Source organism: Lycorma delicatula, chromosome 2, assembly GCF_047948215.1.
Source record: "Lycorma delicatula isolate Av1 chromosome 2, ASM4794821v1, whole genome shotgun sequence".
Lineage (NCBI taxonomy): Eukaryota > Metazoa > Arthropoda > Insecta > Hemiptera > Fulgoridae > Lycorma > Lycorma delicatula.
In genome coordinates this window covers 31,600,764-31,623,098 of record NC_134456.1, presented here as the reverse complement: position 1 = coordinate 31,623,098, position 22,335 = coordinate 31,600,764, and the positions used below count along the sequence as shown (strand labels likewise).

Genomic DNA, 22,335 nt, shown 5'->3' with positions numbered 1-22,335 from the left:
CGTAAATTTCCAATGTAAATGTTGTCGGTAAATCACGTGTCGGACCGCAACATGTGGACGTGCATTATTGTGTAGCAATAATGCACGGTTGACTGACGCCGTCAGCCAACCGCCCACATCGCTGATTTTGAATGGCGTGCAGTAACTTACGTAGAGTTTCGCAGTAGAATACTGCATTTAAAGTCTTTCCACGCGGCGTGAAATCGATCAGCAGTGTGCCAAACCGATCCCAAAAGACTTTGGCCATCAGTTTGCGTCCAAATGGCTGTGGCTTGACTTTTGTCGGTCTGGTTGGTGATTGAGGATGACGCCATTTACTTCACAGTAGTTTTCTCTCTGGCGTGTAATACGAAATCCATGTTTCATCGCCGATAACAATTGAATTAAGGAACTCATCACCTTTTTCTGTGTAGCGTATCAAAAATTCCAAAGCAGATCCCATTTGGATTTTTTGTGACGTTCCCTTTCTGAAGCCTAAACAGTCATTAACAATGCGACCGATTACAGCTCTTGAAACGTCAGGAAAAAGAAGGGCCACGTCGGAAATCGTTGAGCGACGACGATCTTTTTTGATTTCATCATCGACGCGTCTCCACAAGTCTCTGTGATTATCGAGGGCCTCCCCGAACGTTCTTCATCGTGCAAATCAATACTGTTATTTTTAAACATTTCTTACCGTTTTCGGAAATTTCTTTCATTCATTACATTATCACCGTACACAGTGACATATACATGACTGTCTATGAATTTCAGCCGGCTTAATATTTTGATGATTTAAAAAACGTGTATGACTCAACGTATTTTACAGTCGGCGGAAACATCGATTTTCCTATTCGTTTTATAACGTAATAACTCACACGAAATTAAAGATACTACAACGCGTCAACTTGCAGACAACAATGCAGTGTGTACATTACTAGTGTGACATTACTTGTGTGAACCACACAAGTTCTTAAGGAGAGAAATTTCCCTGCGGTCTTTATTTTAGTTATCCCTCGTATATATATGATTACAGCATTCGACAAATTACAACATTCATAATTACGAATTATTTCAGAATTACAATATATATATATATATATATATATATATATGAGTTATTTGTGTGTGTGTGTGTTGAATTAAAACAAATAAATATATATATTTTTTTTTTGTTTTTTGCTTATCCATATCTTTTTCCAAAGAACACCAATTTAGATGAAACTTTTTTAAACAATACAGGATGTTTCTACGGTGGTTCCATACCATTACCGAATGGTATAGACAAAAAAAAAACGCCGGAAGAAAAACTCCGATGTAGGCAGTAGAACGTATGTATAAACGAATGTATGTATGTAGGCAGTAGAACGTTTTGGATAATTGCTTGTCCAAAAGCTTCTGCATTGAATACGTTAGATTACTCGAATGAATTGAATGTTAGATTACTCGATATTTGACGCATTCTCTGTAAACTAGTATCACTTTCACAGGCTATTTCTTCGTAATTTTTACTCTCTCTTACATCAGCCACTCGATGTGAACGTTTCTTCAGGTGTTTCATTACAAATCTGTTTATGGATCAACAGAAACCCATGTGATCTTATGTTTCATGTAGTTCCGCATTTTATGCAGTCTAGTATGCTTATCTACAATATTCTTAACTCCTAAACCTACGCATACTTTCTCTTGAACATTTAAGTCGTTTTATATGAACCAGTTTTGGTCCACGAGAACGTTCTTTTCTCTTACAAACAGTCTCTTTTGTAGGTTTACCCATATTTCTACTTCGAGGAAGTAACAGAACTAAAATAACTGTATTATTTTTTGTTAAAAATATTATTTTGGAGTCAGTTAAATTTTTCTTAAAGAAGAAACTGAAAAATAAAACATAATTTTTCACTACTCCCCGAATACAATCTTTGAATTTTAATTTTTGAAGTCGGCTTCAAATTTTAGAATCGACATGAAGACTTAATTCACATAAATTTCTTAATCCGTATCTCGTTCGCTCGTAAGTCATTAAAAATTTGGTACTGAGTTAAAAAAATACGTTTCAAAGATTATATTGAGAGGGCTTAGTGGAAAAATTATTTTTTTCTTCTCGGTTCAATATTTTGTTAAATTTAAAAAAACTCTTTTCATTTTGGAGTCGGTTCCAAATTTAAAAAAAAATATTTTATTAATTTTAATTAATATTACTAAATATTGATTGAGTAAAATATATTTTTTTCAATATTTATTTAGAAAAAAAAATTAAAAACATATTATGATAATAAATACGTATATTTAAAATAGTACGAATAATCTTTTAATTAGAAATTAAATTCTTAAATAAAATTAATTTTAAACTATTAAAAAAAATAAATTGTAGCAGGATTAAGAATAATTATGCAAGAAGTAATACTTTTCTTTCATAATGTAGCATATTTATCAGGATTACAATAACAATTTTTGAATCTATGGGCCTCAGAAAAGACATTTCAATGATATTTATTTGCTTGATAATTTTTTATATCCTTTAATCGATTATTCATAAATCACTCATAATACACACCTATACTCGTAAAAATTAACAATATAATAAAATTTACAAACATATTTACTTACAAGATTCAGTCCGCGAAACGTACACTTAACTTTCATTGCGACATTTAATGGCAGATTAAATTTTTGCTTAATCTATAACTTGGGCTTGAGCGCTGCTACTGGAAGCAGGTCGTTCGGGTGGAGTAGAACTGCCGGATGTTGAAGGTGCTGTGACGGTGCTCGGACTGGGATTGGACCACCAAGGGCACAGATTGGTTCCCAGGCCTCCCCTAGCGGGGAGGACCGGGAGCGGCCTTCAGATAACGTGTTGCGAATATCTGTCTTCAGGTTTCATACCGAGTAAGTAGGCTACGGGTCGTTTAACCGGGTCGGGTGAAACGCTCGGGGGTGGATCCGGCGGTGTACAGCTGCAAGGTACGGGCCAAGAAGCTGCTGCAGCGGCTGCATGAGAGTACAACGAGCTACCGTATAAAGCTTGTAGAGCTTCTTCTGCTTGAAGTTTATAAAGCGGATACGAAAACGGTGGAAATAGAGCCCTTGAGAATTTAAGATCACTTTCTGGCTGAAGTAGAGGTGGCGGCGGGGGAAGTAACGATCGTGACAGTTGCCCCGGATCCAAGGAGAATCCGCTAAATTTTGGTTCTTTCCTCTGAACAAGAGTTTTTGGTTTTCGTCTCGGACGGTACTTGTAGTCTGGATGCTCCTTCATATGCAAAGCTCTGCAACAAGCAACGACAAGTAATATAAATATTAACCGATTAAAAATACGTTAATAAATAGCAAATTGCATCCTGCCAGTAGAATATAATTATTTATTAAAATAAAATTCTTGATTTAGTTTCTAATAAATTATTTTTTCCACTATTCTGTACGTTAACTTCTTTTGCATAGATATCTACTTAGTCAGATCATATAAATATATAATTAAAAACAGACTAACAGAAATATAAAAGAAAAACCTGGAACGTTTATAAGCATGCATATTTTTAATAAACATAATTGTAACTAATTATGCCGATTGCATTAAAGATAATAAATATATATAAAATAAGAGAATAAATATTAAAGATGGAAATATAAATAACAATAAATTTAAATCTCTACTAACAAAAATATAATTAAAAAAAAACAAGTAAAATTTGGATTAGAGAAATTATATATTTAATACATACAAAGTATGATAACCAATAAATAATTTTATTATCAACCAATCCTTGTAATAGCAACAGAAAATTTAATTTTATATCAGAAAACTGAGATGGTAAATAAATCTTTTTTGTATATTTTAATTTTTAAGTTTGTTTTCCATTATATAAATTTATATTTTCATATGTTCTGAAGAGAAAAATATTTTTGCGAAAAAGTTTTACATCATGAAAATAAGAAAAAAAAAATGTTAAGCAATGATTAATTTGAAATTTAATTTTGATAAATAAAGACTTATCAAGAATAGATTATATTAAAATTTCACAGCCTATGTGATATAATATTAAAAAATATATATATTATCTAGTGGTATTTATAAAAGATTTTTTTTCACGATACAGAGTGATTTACCAGAATACGCATATAATTCGGCAGCTCATTCTACATGTAAAAAGAAAGAAAAAAGTACATATAAACATAGGTTCGGAAACGCTTCGTTAATCAGTTACGGCTGACAAAAATTTCGCCCAGATTTCATCTCCTCCAGTGAAGTGAAGCCATACAAAAATTCTTGGAACCCAAAAGTGTAAGCTAATTTAATTGTTTCATATGAAATTCCATCTGAAAAATTGGAAAAAAATGAGTCCAAGAACTGTAACTTCAGTAGTTTTTTAGTAATAACTTTGTTAAATTGCCAATAAATAAATAAAACTCTTTAATTACAGGTGTAGGAGGTTTTTTCTCAACAGAATAGTATAAATAAAGTAAACAGAAAGCGAATAATAGTTAAATAAAATGGACTTTTATTTGGAGCAAGAAATTTCTGGCTTTCAAAATTAATATTTCAAAATAGATTATTTCATACAGGAAAACAGTGTGTCAACGATCGTAGCGGTGCATTTAAGTTCTGTTAAAAAAACTGATTTTTAAATTAAATTAAAATAAGGGATAATTTTTTTTTGAGCAATTTTTATTAAAAGTTTTTAATACAATAACATCTGTCCAACAATTAAATTAATTTTTTTTTTTAATTGTAATTGTGTTGTTTTGTAAGCTTACAGTCACTTTTCAGTTCATTAGTGCTATTTTCCTGTTAGTGTAAGTATTCACGCGAGACTGCGTCCGTTCTACTCTCCCTGGTAGACCAGGCCGGAGTCCGTAGTTGTAATCAAACTGGGGTTTGAACTTTAAAGTTGAGTTCACTATGGGAAGTAGGAATAAATTCCGATGTTGTTTGCAACATTTTTTGTGGTATGTTATATAATGAATTTCCCTCGAATATTATGAGACATTTATTCACAAATAGCTTATTTATAATGTAGAACTAGGCGCGGGTTAGTGCTTCCGCGAACTCGGTTAGCTAGTTCAGAGGGCGACGAAATAGATCAGTCAAGATGTCCGAAAGAAGCCTACAGCGAAGGCGAAGACTGAGTTATTATTCACTGATGTATATGTCTACCGCTGTCTCGAGGAGAGCCAAATATCTGGATGTGTGGTTGAACAGGTCGAGTGGTTAACGGCTCACATTGAAGAAAGGGTAGGATCGGCGGTCACTAGACTGATAGGCAATTCCGCTGGACCTAGAACTTCAAAAAGGAGAGCAATAGCTTCGATGGTGACCTCCATTATTCTCTATGCAACACCAATATGGAGTCGGTCTCTGACATCTTAAGGAATAAGATGAAAGCCAACAGGATGTATTGGAGATTGGCACTGAGGGTGGCTCAGGCGTACCATACTGACTCGCTAGAGGCAGTGCAGTGCTGGTTATTACTGGGATGCCATCGGTGGATCTCCTGGCAGAGGAGAGATTTGAAAGGTACCAGCACGGACAGATCTGTGGCTAGGGTCTCCGTAATGGGCCGTTGGCAGGAGAGATTGTGTATTGCCCTAACGGGCCGATGGACTTTCAGGCTGATACCTGTATTGAGAAATGGATCTCTAGAAAGTACGGCGAGATAGATATATGGACGGTCCAGTGGCTGTCTAAAGAATAATTTCAAAAAATATCTCGAATATTATTAGACAACTTTTTTCTTCTATTTGATGAACCGCGGTACTCGAATATGTCATTTTTCCTCAAAAAGGTGGCTTTACGATTCTTTCCGCTAGGTAACAGTACTTGATAGTACTAGTTAACGTACAAAAACGTGAATGAAATGTACTTGAAATAATAAAATTTAAAAGAAAGTGTACACCTTATTTTAAGAGTAAATGTTGTTATGTAAATGAAAATACTGAAGATGAAACAAATTTTTAATTCCCATCACTCCGTTAAAAAAAAGAAGTGTTCCTTACAAGAGATTGTAGATGCTAAATTTCTAATAAAACACAAAAAAAACAAACAGTTGGAAAGTATTGCAAAAATGTGGAACGAATCGCATCGCCAGGTAGCAGTACTTATAGTACTATGTAGCGTACAGAAAATCTTTATTCTACAATTAGAACTATTTAAACTAATTGGAGAAGTAAAAAAAAAGTTCATTTAATAATAATGATATAAAAAGTGTGTCCACGGATAGATAAAAATTGAGGGTTACACTTACAAAGTGTTATCAATATCCGTGAAGGTCATTATACTAGTTTTATTAAAAAAAGGAATAAAATATGATATGAAGTAATGATATAACTATCAACAAAAATAATTGGCCGAAAAATTCAAAAAAAATAATATTAGTTTTTTCTAGAACGGCGATAAATTTTAATAATAAATCCATGAGATAAAAATGAGTAATTCACAAAAAAAAAAACAACAAAAGATTAATCTAACAAAACGCAGTGATATCTAAAAAAATTACAATGAAATTATAAACCGTACGGTAAGAGTCTCGCAGATAACAAAATGTTAACCCAACGGGTTGGTCTAGCGGTGAATGCGTCTTCTCAACTCAACTGATTTGGAAGTCGAGAGTTCCAGCGTTCAAGTCCAAGTAAAGGCAGTTACTTTTATACGGATTTGAATACTAGATCGTGGATACCGATGTTCTTAGGTGGTTCGGTTTCAATTAACCACAACTCAGGAATGGTCGAACTGGGACTGTACAAGACTATACTTCATTTACATTCATATATATCATCCTCATTTATCCTCAGAGGAAGTACTTGATCGGTAATTCCCGGAGGCTAAACAGGAAAAGGAAAGAAAAGATAATAAAATGATACTGATGTCAAAAAAGACGAGACTAAATTTCTATCATCAAAATCTGTTATTAATTTAGGATTTTGTTTAAAAAATTAAATAAATACATAAACAATAGACATACAATAGATAATAAAAAATGTTTCAATGTTCCATATAATAAACAAAAACTATAAAAAATTGCTACAAAACTCTCACCAGCCCGATTTCATTTATTAAACAACGAATAATCATAAGAATTGTATTATTTCTGTAAATTTGATGTGTATTACATATCACATTTTTTTATCATAAGTTATTTAGAACGTTAAAGAAACTAAGCTAAATTGTATTTTTCTTTTATTTATATATAAAAAAATACGGTAATTAACAATGTAAGCAGTAGGTAAATAAATAATCAATACATCTGTTGCTAAAAAAAAAGATCAGAATATGAAAGGAAGTAAAGCAAAACGCATTTACTTGATTTATTTTCTGTTCTTTAGTAAAAATATTGGATTAAAACATACATTCAGCGAAAAACCCGAATTTTCATTTTGAGAAGTTAAAAACTTGAAATAATGTTGTATACTTAAAACAAAGACAATACGAGTCGTAGTGAAATATAAGTTGATAATTACTTTCAAAACAAATATGTAATTGAAGAAAAGATGTTGATTTAATGTAAGTTAACACACAATATAAACGCCAATAGATGATAAATTAGCTGTCGAAAATTTATAATTGTGATGACTTTATACTACCCGTGCTAATTATATGAGTTTTGTGAGAGCCGGTAAGAGTTTTGTAACAAATTTTTCTATTTTTTGCTTGTTTTATGGAACGCTTAAAAATTTGTTATTATCTATTATTGTATATCTACTGTACATATAACATGTATTTTTTTTAAAACAAAATTCTAAATTAATAACATTTTCTGATAATAGAAATGTTGTAGTCTCACTTTTTTTGATATCAGTATCATTTTGTTATCTGCGAGACTCTTACCGTACGGTTTACAATTTCATTATATTTTTTTTTTTGATTAATTTTGCTGTGGAAATCGAATGAAATTAATGAATAATTATAAAAATAAAATGTTACGATTTTTTTTTGCGTAAATAAGTACAGTTTTTGTCGTAAAATTAAAATTCTTTTGAAAAAATTCTTTTTATCAGAGTTTTAAAGTTAGACGTATGACTTTTATTCTTTTTTATGTATTATTTTCTTGAAAATACATTTAATAAGAATCGGTATAGTTTCGTAGTAGATTCATCAGAAGTTTTGAAAACAGACAATTTCGAAGATTTTTAAGATGTGGGAAAATTTTCAAATTTTTATAGCTATTTTTCCGAGTAGCTTTGTTCTAATAAGAACCATAAACTTATCGACCAACGTGTAAATAACTCATTCGGTTCAATGGGATTTAATATTACGCCTTTAATCATAATAAAAAGTGCTGAGTAAATGGATTTGTTCAAATAGTCATGTGTAGACCACTATCTGATAAAAATTTGATGTGACACGTAATCTGCTTCACGCGTAGAACTACCCGTACTATACGACATATATTAACCGTTTAACTTTTTACACAAACAAAATGTGTATTTATCTGACTACATAAGATTTTCTTCCTCTTTTTATTCTTAACAAAATAATCGAATACTACAGTTATTAAATGATTAACAACAATTCATTATCTAAATTAAATCTTCCATTTGTTGTTTACGTTTTAAATTAAATTTATCGAGAATAAAATTTTCATTTTATTTTATTACTTATATTATTAATTTCTTTTTTTTTTTGATGAAAACTCCAGCTCTGTATTTTAATTTTTAATCCGCTGTAATCACTGAATGCAGCATACTGGCTATTTTTAAATGTTCGCTTTTAGTCAGATTATAATTTTAAGCGAATTAATTTTAAATTGCTTTTTATATTAAGAAGATGTTTGTTATTGAAAAGTATATAAAAATAACATGTTTTCTAATTGAGGGATTAATAATATTTTTGTTTGAAAACGAACGAGCCCATTATCTGAAGAGAGATGGAGGGATTGAATTTCAAAGTTGTTTGTTTACAGAGGGGTAAAGACGATAGGGTGCGAGCGGAGGGTATAAGGCGTGACAACGGCGATGTTCATTGTTGGGGCTGATTAGAGAGCATTGTTGGGCCGTGTTGATTGCATTATTGTCAGGAAGCAAGAAGTTCCTCGCTTTGCTTGCCTCTCTTCCATCATTTTTTGTTCTCGCCTCAAAGCGGTGGACGTGCTTGTATTGTTTCACAACGAGATTCTAAATGAAAAGAGACACGGATGATGGCGGGTACGATGCGATATGGAAACTGTACTCGCTGTCAGTTGTACTCGTCTCTCGCATGTCCGTCCGCTAAGAGGATTGTTACTCACGATCGCTCAAATCCTCTTCTAAATTCACACTTTATAATTAACCCAGTCCATATATAACGGATTGTTTGTATACTCATATAAACACGTATAAATCTCGTCCGTATTTCTCTTATAAGCTTGTAATTTTAATAAATGTTAAAAATACACCGGATTCATCGAAATTTTCTTCTATTATGTTTATAAATAAATATTCATAAAATAATTTTAAAAACAAAAATAATTTTTGTAACCTAAAAGAAATAAAGGTAAAACGAAGAGATTTTATAAAGTAGACAAATTAAACTTAAATTTTATCGGTTTTCCAAACGCTTCACTTTATTTTTAATTAAGTTAATTTAATTTTTGCTTAAGTTTTATTTTTTAAATTATTATTTTTGTTTACATTAAGTAAATAATTTCTATCTTGCAACGAGGTTATGAAAGATCAAATATCAATCAAAAATGATTATAAACAGGCACAAACAATTTCTTCTTTTGATTCATTTATCAAACATGTATTACAAATATTTCCGAATTAGATGAATCTAAATAAACCTAAATAAGATAATTGTTATGAACTGCTCCATAATAGTTTCTAAATCGAAATAACGAACGTAAGAACTGATTTGATGCATGACATTAGAAAAGTGTCGAATTAACATAATTTATTAGTTACCATTATGTGTTTTTTTTAATATAAAAACATTAAAATTGTTCTATTCGTCTATTAATTACGGACAATTGTAAAGATTAACTAAAAACCTAGTAAATTTAAATGTAAATTCACTTCAAATAACAATATTTATTCAACAAGTATTCAAAACTAGCGATTAACTTTAAAATATAACATTACTTTGAAATGTAGGCGATGCAAATATATTTAATAATGAACTAAGAATAATGATGAAAGGAGTATGGAATTATAGTTTAATGACGACGTCAGTTAAAGTTCAAATTAAAGAAGGTTTAATTTGGCGGATATTATTATTATTAAACACTTTCAAAAACTGATAAAAACCAGTTGGATTTATATTCACTCTTTCTGATGTATCTCACAAGTTCTTAAAATACAATATATTACGCAAGGGAAGATGAGTTTTACATAATTACAAATTGTATTTCCATTTGAATAAATTTTAATTATTACTTTCCCGTCTAGAGATAGCACTATAGCAGAGCTGTAACTACAGAAGAGAAAGTATTGTAATCGGCCCGGTTTGGGGATATGCAGTTTTTACTGGATCTTGATGCTTTGACACCTAAGGAACCCAAAAACCTGATGGAAATTTTCCGGAAGTTAATGTACATATGTGTGTGTGTTCGGTGTTGGTCTCTAAATCATCAAAACTACTGGATCGATTTTGATCAAACTCGGTCAGAATATTTCTATATATGGAGCATCGATGCCATTAAATTTTCAACTTAAAAGGTCTAGGGGGTGAAGCTGTAGAGCAAGGTAACTCTCACTATCTCGAGATTTCGCTTAATTAAGGTCGTATTTTTTTAGGCACATTTGTTAACAATTAGAAAATAATATTTGCGAAAATGTTTTTGTGAAAAATCGCACTCCCACCCCCAAAAAATCTTCTAAACTAGTAGCTAAGATACCCCGTATCACCACAAGGAGCATTACTGTTGCAATTCGCCATCTTGGAATTTCCCTTTTTCCCAGTGGGAAATTACCTTTTCTCTCGTACTCTTGGACCGGGAAATTTTTAATTCTACTGGATTGCTAACCAAATTATCTTTTACACTTTAAATATTAATTTTATTTAATTTAGTTAATATGTCAAAGATTGGTAGCGATGACGTTCAGTAGTTGTCGCCTGCTATGGTATGACGCCACAAGTGAGCGATAGAATTAAATAAATTAATAATATTTAAAGTGTAAAAAGTAACTTTGTCTGGCTGGGTCTCGAACTCGACCGGTTGACTCGTTATCTGGTGCGTTAAGCCTCGCGGTTACACATTCTGCCGACCGTACGGGCGAAATTTTTTTTTTATGTAAGTTTATGAAATTACTTAGTTTAGTTAGTGCCGACCGTCGCCGCTAGTACCGCAATACCCGCGCGAGTTAAATACGGTATGCGCGCGCTCTTTAGTTAGAATCATTGAATTAAATAAACAAAAGAATATATTTAAATAAAATTATAATTATTTTAAATTAAGTTGTGTGTGTAAGCCTGGAACGAAGTTTTAGCTGCGTGACGCTAAAGTCCTACAACTATATCGTCAAATTTTTTTCAAATATTAGTAATTCTTATTTTGTTATAAATAAGTTTTTAGTTTTCCATCTTTCCCAAAGAGCTGAAAATTCTCTTTGAATTTAGATGTAGTAACTAGCACGAGAGAAGCATCCATATAATTTTCAGATATTTATGTTTAATTAGCGATTGGCCACATCGATTCTTTAAGTTAGGTTCTATTTGGAAAAAAATTAGCCTCTTCGTTAAGTTTTATAACAACTTAAGAACATGTTCAGGCAGTAAAAAACAATCTTTGATTATTTTCGGGGCTACCAGTTAAAATTTGGTAAAACAATAAGCAAATTATCTAAAATATAGTTGTGGTTATTACGTATGACCTTATTTTACTGGTTACGGTAGTATTTCTCTTCTTTTCTCAGCGTTTTACTTTATTCTTCGTATTATTGTATTTTTCTTCTGCCTTGACGTTATCCAGTTATTTTATATTCTTTTCTCTTTTCATCGTTACTTCTTATCAATCGTAATTCATACGCTTCAATAAAAATTCCCTTCTCAAGTAAAATACTTTTTTTAATTTATTATTCTTTTCTTTATTGTTCTCCGCACTATACATTACAATTACTCTTCTTGTTGTACGCTTTCTTTCATCTCATTCCTATAATTCTTCAGATCTAAAACTCAAAAGATTTGTTTTCTTTTAAACCTTTCTTACAAATAGTAGAAATATTTGTTTTATCCTTTTAAAGCAAAACTTAAAGCGATGATGATATAGGATAGGGTGGGATACTTTTTTCCACGTAATTGGTAACTTTCCATTAATCTCATTCTGATGGAAAGTAGGTCTTCTGTTAATCTACCTTTTTTATTAGTCGTACATATCGATTTATTAACATTATTTGAAGAACAACATCGACAGTCCGAATAAGAACGTATTTATAAGTCGATAGTATATTTGGAGTAGAGAAATTGTATCCAAAGTTTAAAATTCACTGTCCGTGTAATAATTTTTAAACTTTTATCCCGCAATAATTTAAGTGGTTCGTTTTCTTCCTAGTTATATTCATAAAAACGTGTACACAATAAATTACGATACGATTTTCTAGCAGCATTACGGCTTCCCTTTCATTCTTCTCCAATAAAATCTGAAAATTATACGAACTCCACGTTCTTTCCACCTAAATATTGGCTTTTAATCAAATTATTCTATCATTATTCCTTCTGGATATTTGTTAAACATTATGAATGAACGATAGCGACGACGCTTGAAGAAACTAAACTAATTTCCATCCTTAGCTTTACTTTTTGACTTCAGTACAAAATCTATAACACTTTTATTGTCGATCCAATTCTACTCATTTAATTCTTTCAAAATGGACATATATAAAAGCGACAAATTTATCAACGATATAAATTTATAGAAAATTTATAAAACAATAGTAATTCTTTACTTTTTATTTAAATTTAATTAAACATACGAATTATTTTGCATCTCGACCGTTTCGTTTCTGCCGCTCGTGAAAGGATGACCCAATAGAAATTCCCCATTTTATTTGTGATATTAAGATGATAGCATTTTATTTTCACGGCTGTAATTATTGTATTTACTTAGAACTTATTTTTATAGCTGAATCTTAACTAAGAATAAACGTGGAATGTAGTATGCAAATAAAGAACATACGTAAACGTTCATGAGATTGTGTTAAAAATTACTATAAATATAATATCAATATTTGATTTACTCTTCATACATAAAAACTAATAAGTATACACGACATGTTAACATATTTTCCTTTTTCATGATAATGTTATAAAAAGATAACGTGACGAAAAATTATATATTTTTTATGTTAAATAATGAACTAGTTGACAGACTGGGAAAGATAAAAAAAATCATTTCTGTGTATAGCCTACCAATAATTTTGCAAATATTTCTGTATTTTTTCGTGGAAGTTATTCATTCGATAATAAAAAATCTGAAAATTATTTTTAGACAAAACTTTTATATATTTGTAATATATCACAATAAAATATTTTTTACTTTAAAAAATTGTCTCTTTCTTCATAATTACAGTCTATCTTTCATTTAAGAGTTAAGTTAAAAATAAGGCTAATTTTTTCTTTTCTGAATCTAATTAACCAAATTTTTCATATTTATAGTTATAAATATTTATGTTACTATATTTAATGTATGGTAAGCGTATTGTTTTGTGACGAATTTAAAAGAGAATAAATTAAATAAAGAAGGGATGCTTTATTATATCAGTTTTTAAATTTGATTACGTACAATTATTGGATTTGAATCTTATTTGTATGTCGTCTGCGTTGTCAACTTTTACATTACACTAAGCCGTGAGAAAATACGATATCTTATTAAATTCTTAATTAAAGGTATTTATCAAATTGCCAGTTTTGGGAATAATTTTATAAATACATATTTAAACGAACGTTTATATTTCACTAAAAATTTTATTTGATTCCGTTACGCGGTTCTTAAATACATACACAAACATGGACACGCGTGTGAGTTATTTTTCGTAAAGTAAACAACCATAAATATTCTAAACTGTGTTACACAATATTTGTACAAAGTAAAATGTTTAGTATAACATTCGTGCAATGTACATTCTACATGAAAATTCTATGTGATATATTTGAAAAAGGTTTAAATTGTAATAGTATAAGTGTATTGAATTGTACGGAATTGTAAGGTATTGAACGGACTTATCTAATAAATCCAAAATATCGGTCGATTACCTTAAGAAAAATAATGATTTCAGTAATGATTTTATTTGGATTGTCCTTATATTTACATACGCGTATTATAAGATAATAAGTTAACTAGTTTGTGTATGATTCGATCTGCTCTGAAAGTTACATTATACTGGGTGATTCAAAAAGGACTTATAACTTTAAAAGCATAAAAAATCTATTTAGATAATTTACAGATTCGGTTGAGGACTCATTTCATAGAAAAACAAATAAAGTTTATCGTCCAACATTCACTTTGGTTCGATATGGCTTCCATTTGTAATGCTACATACGTCCCATCTGAATTGATTTCATTCCAAATTGTAGCCAGCAGGTCGGGCTTTACCTCTGTACCTGCGGCGATAATTCGAAGTCTTAGCTCAACTAGATCAACAGGCGAAGGTAGTATATAAAAACGATCTTTAATGAAACCCCACAAGAAAAAATCTAGCAGGGTCAAGTCTAAGGAGCGAGGTGGCCGTGCAATTGGACCTTCACGACCTGGGAATCGAGTTTCAAGAAAATATCGGACCTAGTCGGTAGTGAGATGGTCCCCGTCTTGCACCACCGTTTTTGTCATCTTAGTCTAAATTAGGAATTAGATATTTTTAAAGCATTTGCAGATAAATGATACCATTACAGTTACCTCCTGGAAAAAGAACGGCCTATTCTACGTGGAAGAAGGTCCAACATGTCTCGACAAAGGTTTGATGCGAAGAGTAAATTGTATGCCTACTAGGAGGCTCTCTACCGTACTCTACGAAAATTACGTTGAACTGCAGTTGCTGAATGCAAATCGTGAAACAAAAACATACAGCCAGCACGTTCCGCACCAGTAAATTTATACATTTTTAACAACACTGGTGATCAAATTAAGTACTAATGAACTACCGAATTTGTAAAATTTAGTTGAAGTCTCATTTATCTCAACAAATTTTTATAGCTTTTGAAGTTGTGAAATCTTTTTTGAATCACCCGGGTTATTCTTCTACAATTTTTTGAAATATTTTTCTGAAACTTTAACACATCTTACTTGATCTTTTTTTTGTATTTATTTATTTTTATATTAATTCCATATAACAGAGAATCGATAAATTATTTGTTACGTATTATATGTGCTAGACAGTAGCACATAGTATTGAGCTCTACATAATTTGATTACATGGGTGTGTTGAATAGTTTGCTAGTTATGATCTTATTAGTGGAGGGGAGTATATGTGATGCTGATGCTAGGTGGTGTACCACAACACCTCGTTGTGAATAAAAGATATTGTCATTAATAGATTTGTGTATATTTTGAAATTATGTTTTTTCCTTTTCAGTGAATAAGTTCCGTCCGTCATGAACAAAATAGTCACTGTCAAAACATCTTTTTTCAATTCCATGGTAGCATAAATGTTGTAGTAGTACTAATATTATAGTTTTATTTATTTCATTAAAAAAATACCGATTTTATGATACATTTTTAAATCTATAAAAGTATTTAGTATAAATTCAATATTTCTAACTAAACATTGACTAAGAACATTTATTTAAATTTTTTATAGGCTTTAAAACAATATTATAAAACAATGTGTGTTGCAATTTAAATAAATACTGATGTAAGTAATTAGAAACACGTTTAGATTTAAATTTTGTAAAAAAAATTAATAGTTTTTTTTTTAAATTTAACAACACTCCGTTAATATTTCATACTGATGAATTCACAAGAAGTATTTTTAATTATATTCTGTTACAACGATGATTGATAGTTCATCATTTTCGATTATCAGACAAAATACTGTTATCTCTATTCAAAGCGGATGCATTTGATGGCAACCTAAATAATGTAATAGCTTTTTTTACTTAAGCCTGTATTCACTGATCAAACATGGTTGTATATTTTCGAAGAGTAAAATAATATGAGTTTGTTATATATAATATGACACACACACACACACACACACACACACACACACACACACACACACACACACACACACACACACACACACACACACACACACACACACACACACACACACACACACACACACACACACACACACACACACACAAACATCATTGAAGAGTAGAGTAGGTAGTAATCCCTGTTTTTTGTTGTTTTATTTTTTTTAATTTATTTAAAACTATTTAATATTAAAAAATGTAGTCCAGATTTCATTGTAATAGAATATCATTCCTTTAAATTTTGCGGTGCGAAATTCAGCCAGTTACTATTTTATAAAAGGAGAGATTATGAACTATTTAGAAAAAAAATAAACTCATATAAAAATATTCTTTCTCTACTATTTTTTGATTAATATCAGTTTTATTAATTACTAATTTATTGTTCCTTATATTAATTTCTCTTAACCATCTCTTAATTACCTGTCTTTTTAAATTGTAAACTGATATTTATTAAAAAAAAAACCCTATTAAAATAAAATTCTTTTACATTAAACTTCATTATACGACTTAACTCTTATCACCAAAGTTTCTCATCGTTAAAAGTGTGATCCTATCTTGTTCACTAAGTGACATGTTTATAGCAAAGTTAGCATGTAGCACAGAAAAGATTAATTCGGTAAAAACCAATTACAAAAATGGTAAACAACAAAAGTTGCTTAAAAATGTGATCAAGTTAGAAAAAATCAATTAGCCAAACGATCTCAATAAATTCTCATAAGAAAGTAACATTGTAGTAATGAAATACTATGTGTGGAATATTACACGACAATGAAAAAAAGCATCATTTTTGCAACAATGGCAAGAGACCATCGATGATCAGCTGATCAGCATTATTAGATCAACATATTTTTATTTATTTACATATTAAATTGGAACAAAAACAATATTTTGTATTAAAAAATAAAATTATTTTAATCTTTTAAAATTGAAATTTAATTTCTAAAATAAATTTTCATTACAATAAATTTTAATTTAATTCGGTTTAATTTCTTTTGTTTTTAATTTTATTATTTGAACTTAACTAAATTTAGTAATTTTCAAAATCCAAAGTTTCTCCCGCCGCCATTTTGTGTATAGACATCGTACCAACCTTTTATTTATACCACTTTTCTTGTTTTAAGACCTTTAAAAAGATGTTTGGGTGTTACCATTTAAAACATTTGAGTCCCTGGCTCATCCCGAAAGAAAGAGTTGAAATTCTATTTCTTGTCGGAAGGTAAAGTAGTTGGCAGAGATACCTTACCCTGAAAGTTACAATATTCTATCTGTAACTGTTTTAAAGTTGTTGGGGGATTTCCATAATTTTGACTCTGTGTAAAATTTTAACGCCATCTTTTTGTTAAAAAAAAAAAATTTTTTTCTTTCGAAAAATGGAAATTTTTCATAATAACCAACATAATTTTCTGTTTTTGTAAAAACACAATTTACTTTTTTAAAATATTTTCGTTGACTTTACAGATTTCTTTGCAGCGATATCGAAATTTACTTCGACCAGCATAGAAACATTCTTTTGAATAGGCCGTTGGTTACTAAGAGTTAATATTTATCGAATTTATATTATAAATTAGATTAAGTTTAAATCTAGAATGTCTGATTAATTACGTTATAAAAGTGCAGTCTTTAAGTCACTCAAACAAAGAAACAATCTATCTATGTAATCATAATTTTAATTTTATGATCTAGAAAATTTTTTAAGATTTAGGTATTATTCCATGACAGGATTCAGATTATTAGATTAAAAACTATATATATACAACATTATATATATATATATATATATATATATATATATATACTATATATATATATAACATTATTAGAACGAGCCGTTGCAATATTAGTATCAATTTAATACTAATTTTAAACTTTAAAAGGAAAAAAAAACCGTTTAAATAAGTATTCTAGATATGAACTAAGAAAGTTATACAATGGGTGTTTTGTTGTTGATTTGTAAGGCACAACGTAGAAAGGAAGAAACCTATAAAATAAGTTATAAAAGAGGGTATAAAAATACAATGTTTCGAAGAATAGTTAAAGATAAAAAAAGTGTAGAATAAGATACTAGTGTTAGTTGGTGGGAGAGAGGTTTGTACTATAGGGTTTTAGGAAGAGGTTGAATTTGGCCACTTTGAGTTATCATCACAGGAGTCCGTTGTATACCCCCACACCCACTTCCTATAGACTTTCCTTATCTGGCATTTGTGTTGGTGTAAATATTGAAGTATGTATAAGTGTAGAGCATTGTATTTGAATAGATAAATAGTTGTGTGAGGGTCGTGCCGTGAATGGGCGTATTGATTGGACTGAATGCTATCTGGTCTTTGTTAAGGCTCCACAGTTAAATGCCGTTCCTCTCTCACTCGCTCGCATTTTCTCTCGCTCTTCAATAGCCGTTATAAATATATACATATATATACACACACACATACACATACACACACAAACGAGAGGTAAATGGATACATTTATTATTGAACTAAATCCTAATAATATTATCTGTACTATTGTAACACCTGGATAGACAGGACTCCTGTAGTTGTTCAAATTAAACCATGTGATATGATGTCTTTTTGAGATATTCTGAATGGATTATCTTTAAAGGTATACAAAAGCCGTTTTGTATTTAATTTCCAGCTATACTATACATATTATTTCATTTCATAAAAAGGGAGGAAATCCGATACGCTGCACCGCACCGAATTCTATAAACTATACTTACCTTTACTATAGTCGGCGATGTTTTCGTAATAAACTATTGTAATGGGATAATTAAGTTGAATTAATATTCGGTTAATTTTTTATACCCTAATAAACTATGATTATGATAGTGAAATCATTACCCTTTTTAAAATTGATGATACTTTTGACTCTTTATGATTAATTTAGTGTTAGAGAACACTATATTAATCGTAGATAACCTACCGATGCGGTTTACTTATTTAAAAGTCTAAAAATTCAGATTAATTTAGATTCTGTGATAATTCAGATTCTGTCAAACTACAGTTACATTAATGTTTGATATGAGGGATATTTCAGGATGATATTAGCAGTAAGAGAATTGATTTTTTTTAGCTTGATATTTTTTTAAATGAATTAAATTTTGGTTGAGATCTCAAGGCTTTTTATCGTAAAAACTTTTCCTGATCATTTTTAAGGAAATATTATAATCACGAAAAATTTCAACGGAATTATCCATTTTAACAATCCCTAAATCCATTTTGACTAGTTTCGGCGTGACGTCTGTACGTATGTACGGATGTACGTATCACGCATAACTCAAAAATGATTAGCCGTAAGATGTTAAAATTTTGGATTTAGGACTGTTGTAACATCTAGTTGTGCACCTCCTCTTTTGATTGCAATCGACTTGAAAAAAATATATCCAAAAAAAGCCCAAAATCCAAAACATTTGGATTATGGACTTTTTCTTAACTGCACTAATAAGTTTTTTATTAACTTTTTAATAACTGCAATAAAATATTGATTTATTAATAATTACTAACCTCTGGTTGTAAAAAAGGTTTTATAATAAATAATAATTCAATAAAAACAATTAAAAAAAGTATGAAAAAATCAGAAGTTATTAGTGAAATAAATTTTTATGTACTTTTAAAAATGTGTATATGTAATTGAATAGGCGTACAAGGAAATCATGTGATGTCCACATTAGATTTTTATTTGTATGTTAAATCAAATCTGCTATTGATCTAGATCTAAAACCACAAATTAATCTGTATTATATTTTACATTAAAATGAAAATTATAGTGAATAATAAAAAAGGTAAGAAATTATTTAAAAAAATAAACGTATAAATAAATTGTGTAAAATGTGTTTAAAATTAAATGTATTTAATAAAATAAATGTCTACATTTACATGTTTAAAAATAAATGTATAGTTTACTACAAATATTTTTTAAGTGTAGTTAAAAGATGAGAAAGAAAGGCGAAATGAAGGATATTTTTGAGCTTATCTTCTATATTTTCTGATGAATAATAAAAATTTAAGTTGAGGGTTGAGGTTCAGTTGTCAGATGATAATAGAAATGAATTTGGGAAGGAGTAGGCAATATAAAAATTTGTTCAAATAAAACAGTTTTCTGCTTCATTGAATTGCATAACCGTGCAATTTACATTTCACGTAATTTACGTATGATATAATTAAAATTTTTTATAGCCTTCTTTTCTACATTTAGATCGTTTTTATTAACTTTTCAACTGCTAAGTTGAAACTGATTCTGAGCATTTCACGATTTGATGTGTTTCTACGGTTTTAATTTTCTTCGTAAATATTTTGCTTTTTATCATAAGATTGATGTGTGACATATTTTAATTTTTTAAAGTGCTTATTTTATTTAAAAAAATATTAAAACGAAAGCAAAGATTCCGAACAGTTTGTTTAATTTGCAAAACCAAAAATACGTAAAATGGAATTTCGTAAGCCAAAGGATGGATGGGCGTATTTTAAGTAACAAACAAAAATCCCTTAAAAAATATAGAACAATACTTTTCTATCATATATATTAGATTCAACTCCTGCCAAGGGTATGTAATGACATTTATTTATCTTTCATTTCATACATTTCACCTCATTAAAATATATGCAGCATGCATGATATTGTAATATTAAATAAATAAAGATATATATATATAAAGCTAACTTTGTTCTGGTAATCAAGTGGTTAAAATAAATTACAAAAGACACTTTGTACATTTATTAATAAATAGTGTAGGATGTGAAATTATCCATTAACACTTCAGTCTTTTAATATTGAAGAAATTATAACAATTTTTCCATACTTAATTGTAAGTTAAAGAACGAAAATTAAAATTAATTTATAATGCATGAAGAATGTATTTATGAAAATGTTAAAAATATGAATAAAAACACTAATTATTTTTATTTTCTCATTGATGAACTAAAACTTAATTAAATTACGTGCAGTGGTAGTTTTAAAATAGAAACCTGGAAGGTAATATAGAAATAAATTATGAAAGATTAATAAATATTCCAAATTAACAAGATTGGTGAAAAAGGAGAACTTTGATGAAGTCTTGGTGTAAGTAATTTCAAAGGATAAAAATATTACAGCACAGCAATTACTGAGAAATATAGTCCCGAAACGTTTTATAAAAAAAGTTATATGGACAGTGAAACAGTGAAAACGTATTTATTCACATTATTTCATTCCATAAACCCGTAAAATATAAGTTAACGTATGACGTGTTATTATATAAATAATATTACGTATTTTAGAATCATTGCATCGTTCGGTCTACAAAAATTTCAAATTATAGTACGATATAAGCACAAAGTAACGTTCAGTAAACTTGGAGTGCAATATGATCGTAAACAGAACGCATTTGCATATAATATGTATTTGTTAAATTTATTATTTACTAAAATTAAGTTTTTCACTTACTAGTTTTGCTTATTTCTTTGTGTTATTTTCTTATAGATCTCTCTATTTCTTTTTTTTTAAATTCAGAACCTTGTTTTATAAAATATAATTAAAAGATCATACTTTTCCTACCTAATGTGTACGTTGCAATCTGTTCAACTAGTGAACAATAAGCAACCACCCCCCCCCCCCACCAGCCAATAATATGAGAATGATATGTATGAAATGTAAATGAGGTGTAGTCTTGTACAGATTCAGGCCTACCATTCCTACGACGTGTGGTTAATTGAATCCCAGCCACCAATGAGAGGAAGGGATTTGGTTAGCTGAATTAATGGCTCACCCAATTCCTGACCGGCCACGGCTCATTCCGAGCCTACCTGTTCAGAGACACAAGGTACCTAATCCGGAGTGCCAATAATTTAATTATTAATTTTGAATCATTTACTATAGTAATTTTGTGTTTGGGCATTGATAACGATACCTGTGTGGACCTAGAAAAAAAATACAAGGATGCAATTTGCTAAATTTAAATACAGATTTTTGTAAAATTATTACTATAATTTAGGTATTGGAACATTAATCTAAATTTTATTACCATCACCTCAATAAATAATAACAACTGTTCGTATTAATTTAATACTTTCTTGAAAGCTTTACAGAGCTCAGTAGTCTGTTTACTTCATGAATGTTTATTAAAAATTCTTACACTTGTGTACAGTTCAAATAACGCAGTCATTTCTTAACGCAGTTTCTTTCAAATAATGCAGTTTTATGTAACGGATAATTAAGTGGGTGTGTCTTATTTTTAGTAGGATAATTGTGATTGGGACAAATACTGGAATTTATGATTAT

At 29.7% G+C, this 22,335-nt stretch overlaps 1 protein-coding gene across 1 annotated transcript in view; it reads right to left on the bottom strand.

The window, feature by feature from the left end:
- Nucleotides 1-2,459: 2,459 nt before the first annotated feature.
- Nucleotides 2,460-22,335, bottom strand: part of LOC142320149 (uncharacterized) — a 73,039-nt gene continuing 53,163 nt past the window's right edge. The window contains exon 2 of the mRNA XM_075357831.1: nucleotides 2,460-3,245. Within this exon, the coding sequence (XP_075213946.1) occupies nucleotides 2,822-3,245 (424 nt within the window). The 3' untranslated portion in view covers nucleotides 2,460-2,821. The remainder of the gene's footprint in view (nucleotides 3,246-22,335) is intronic.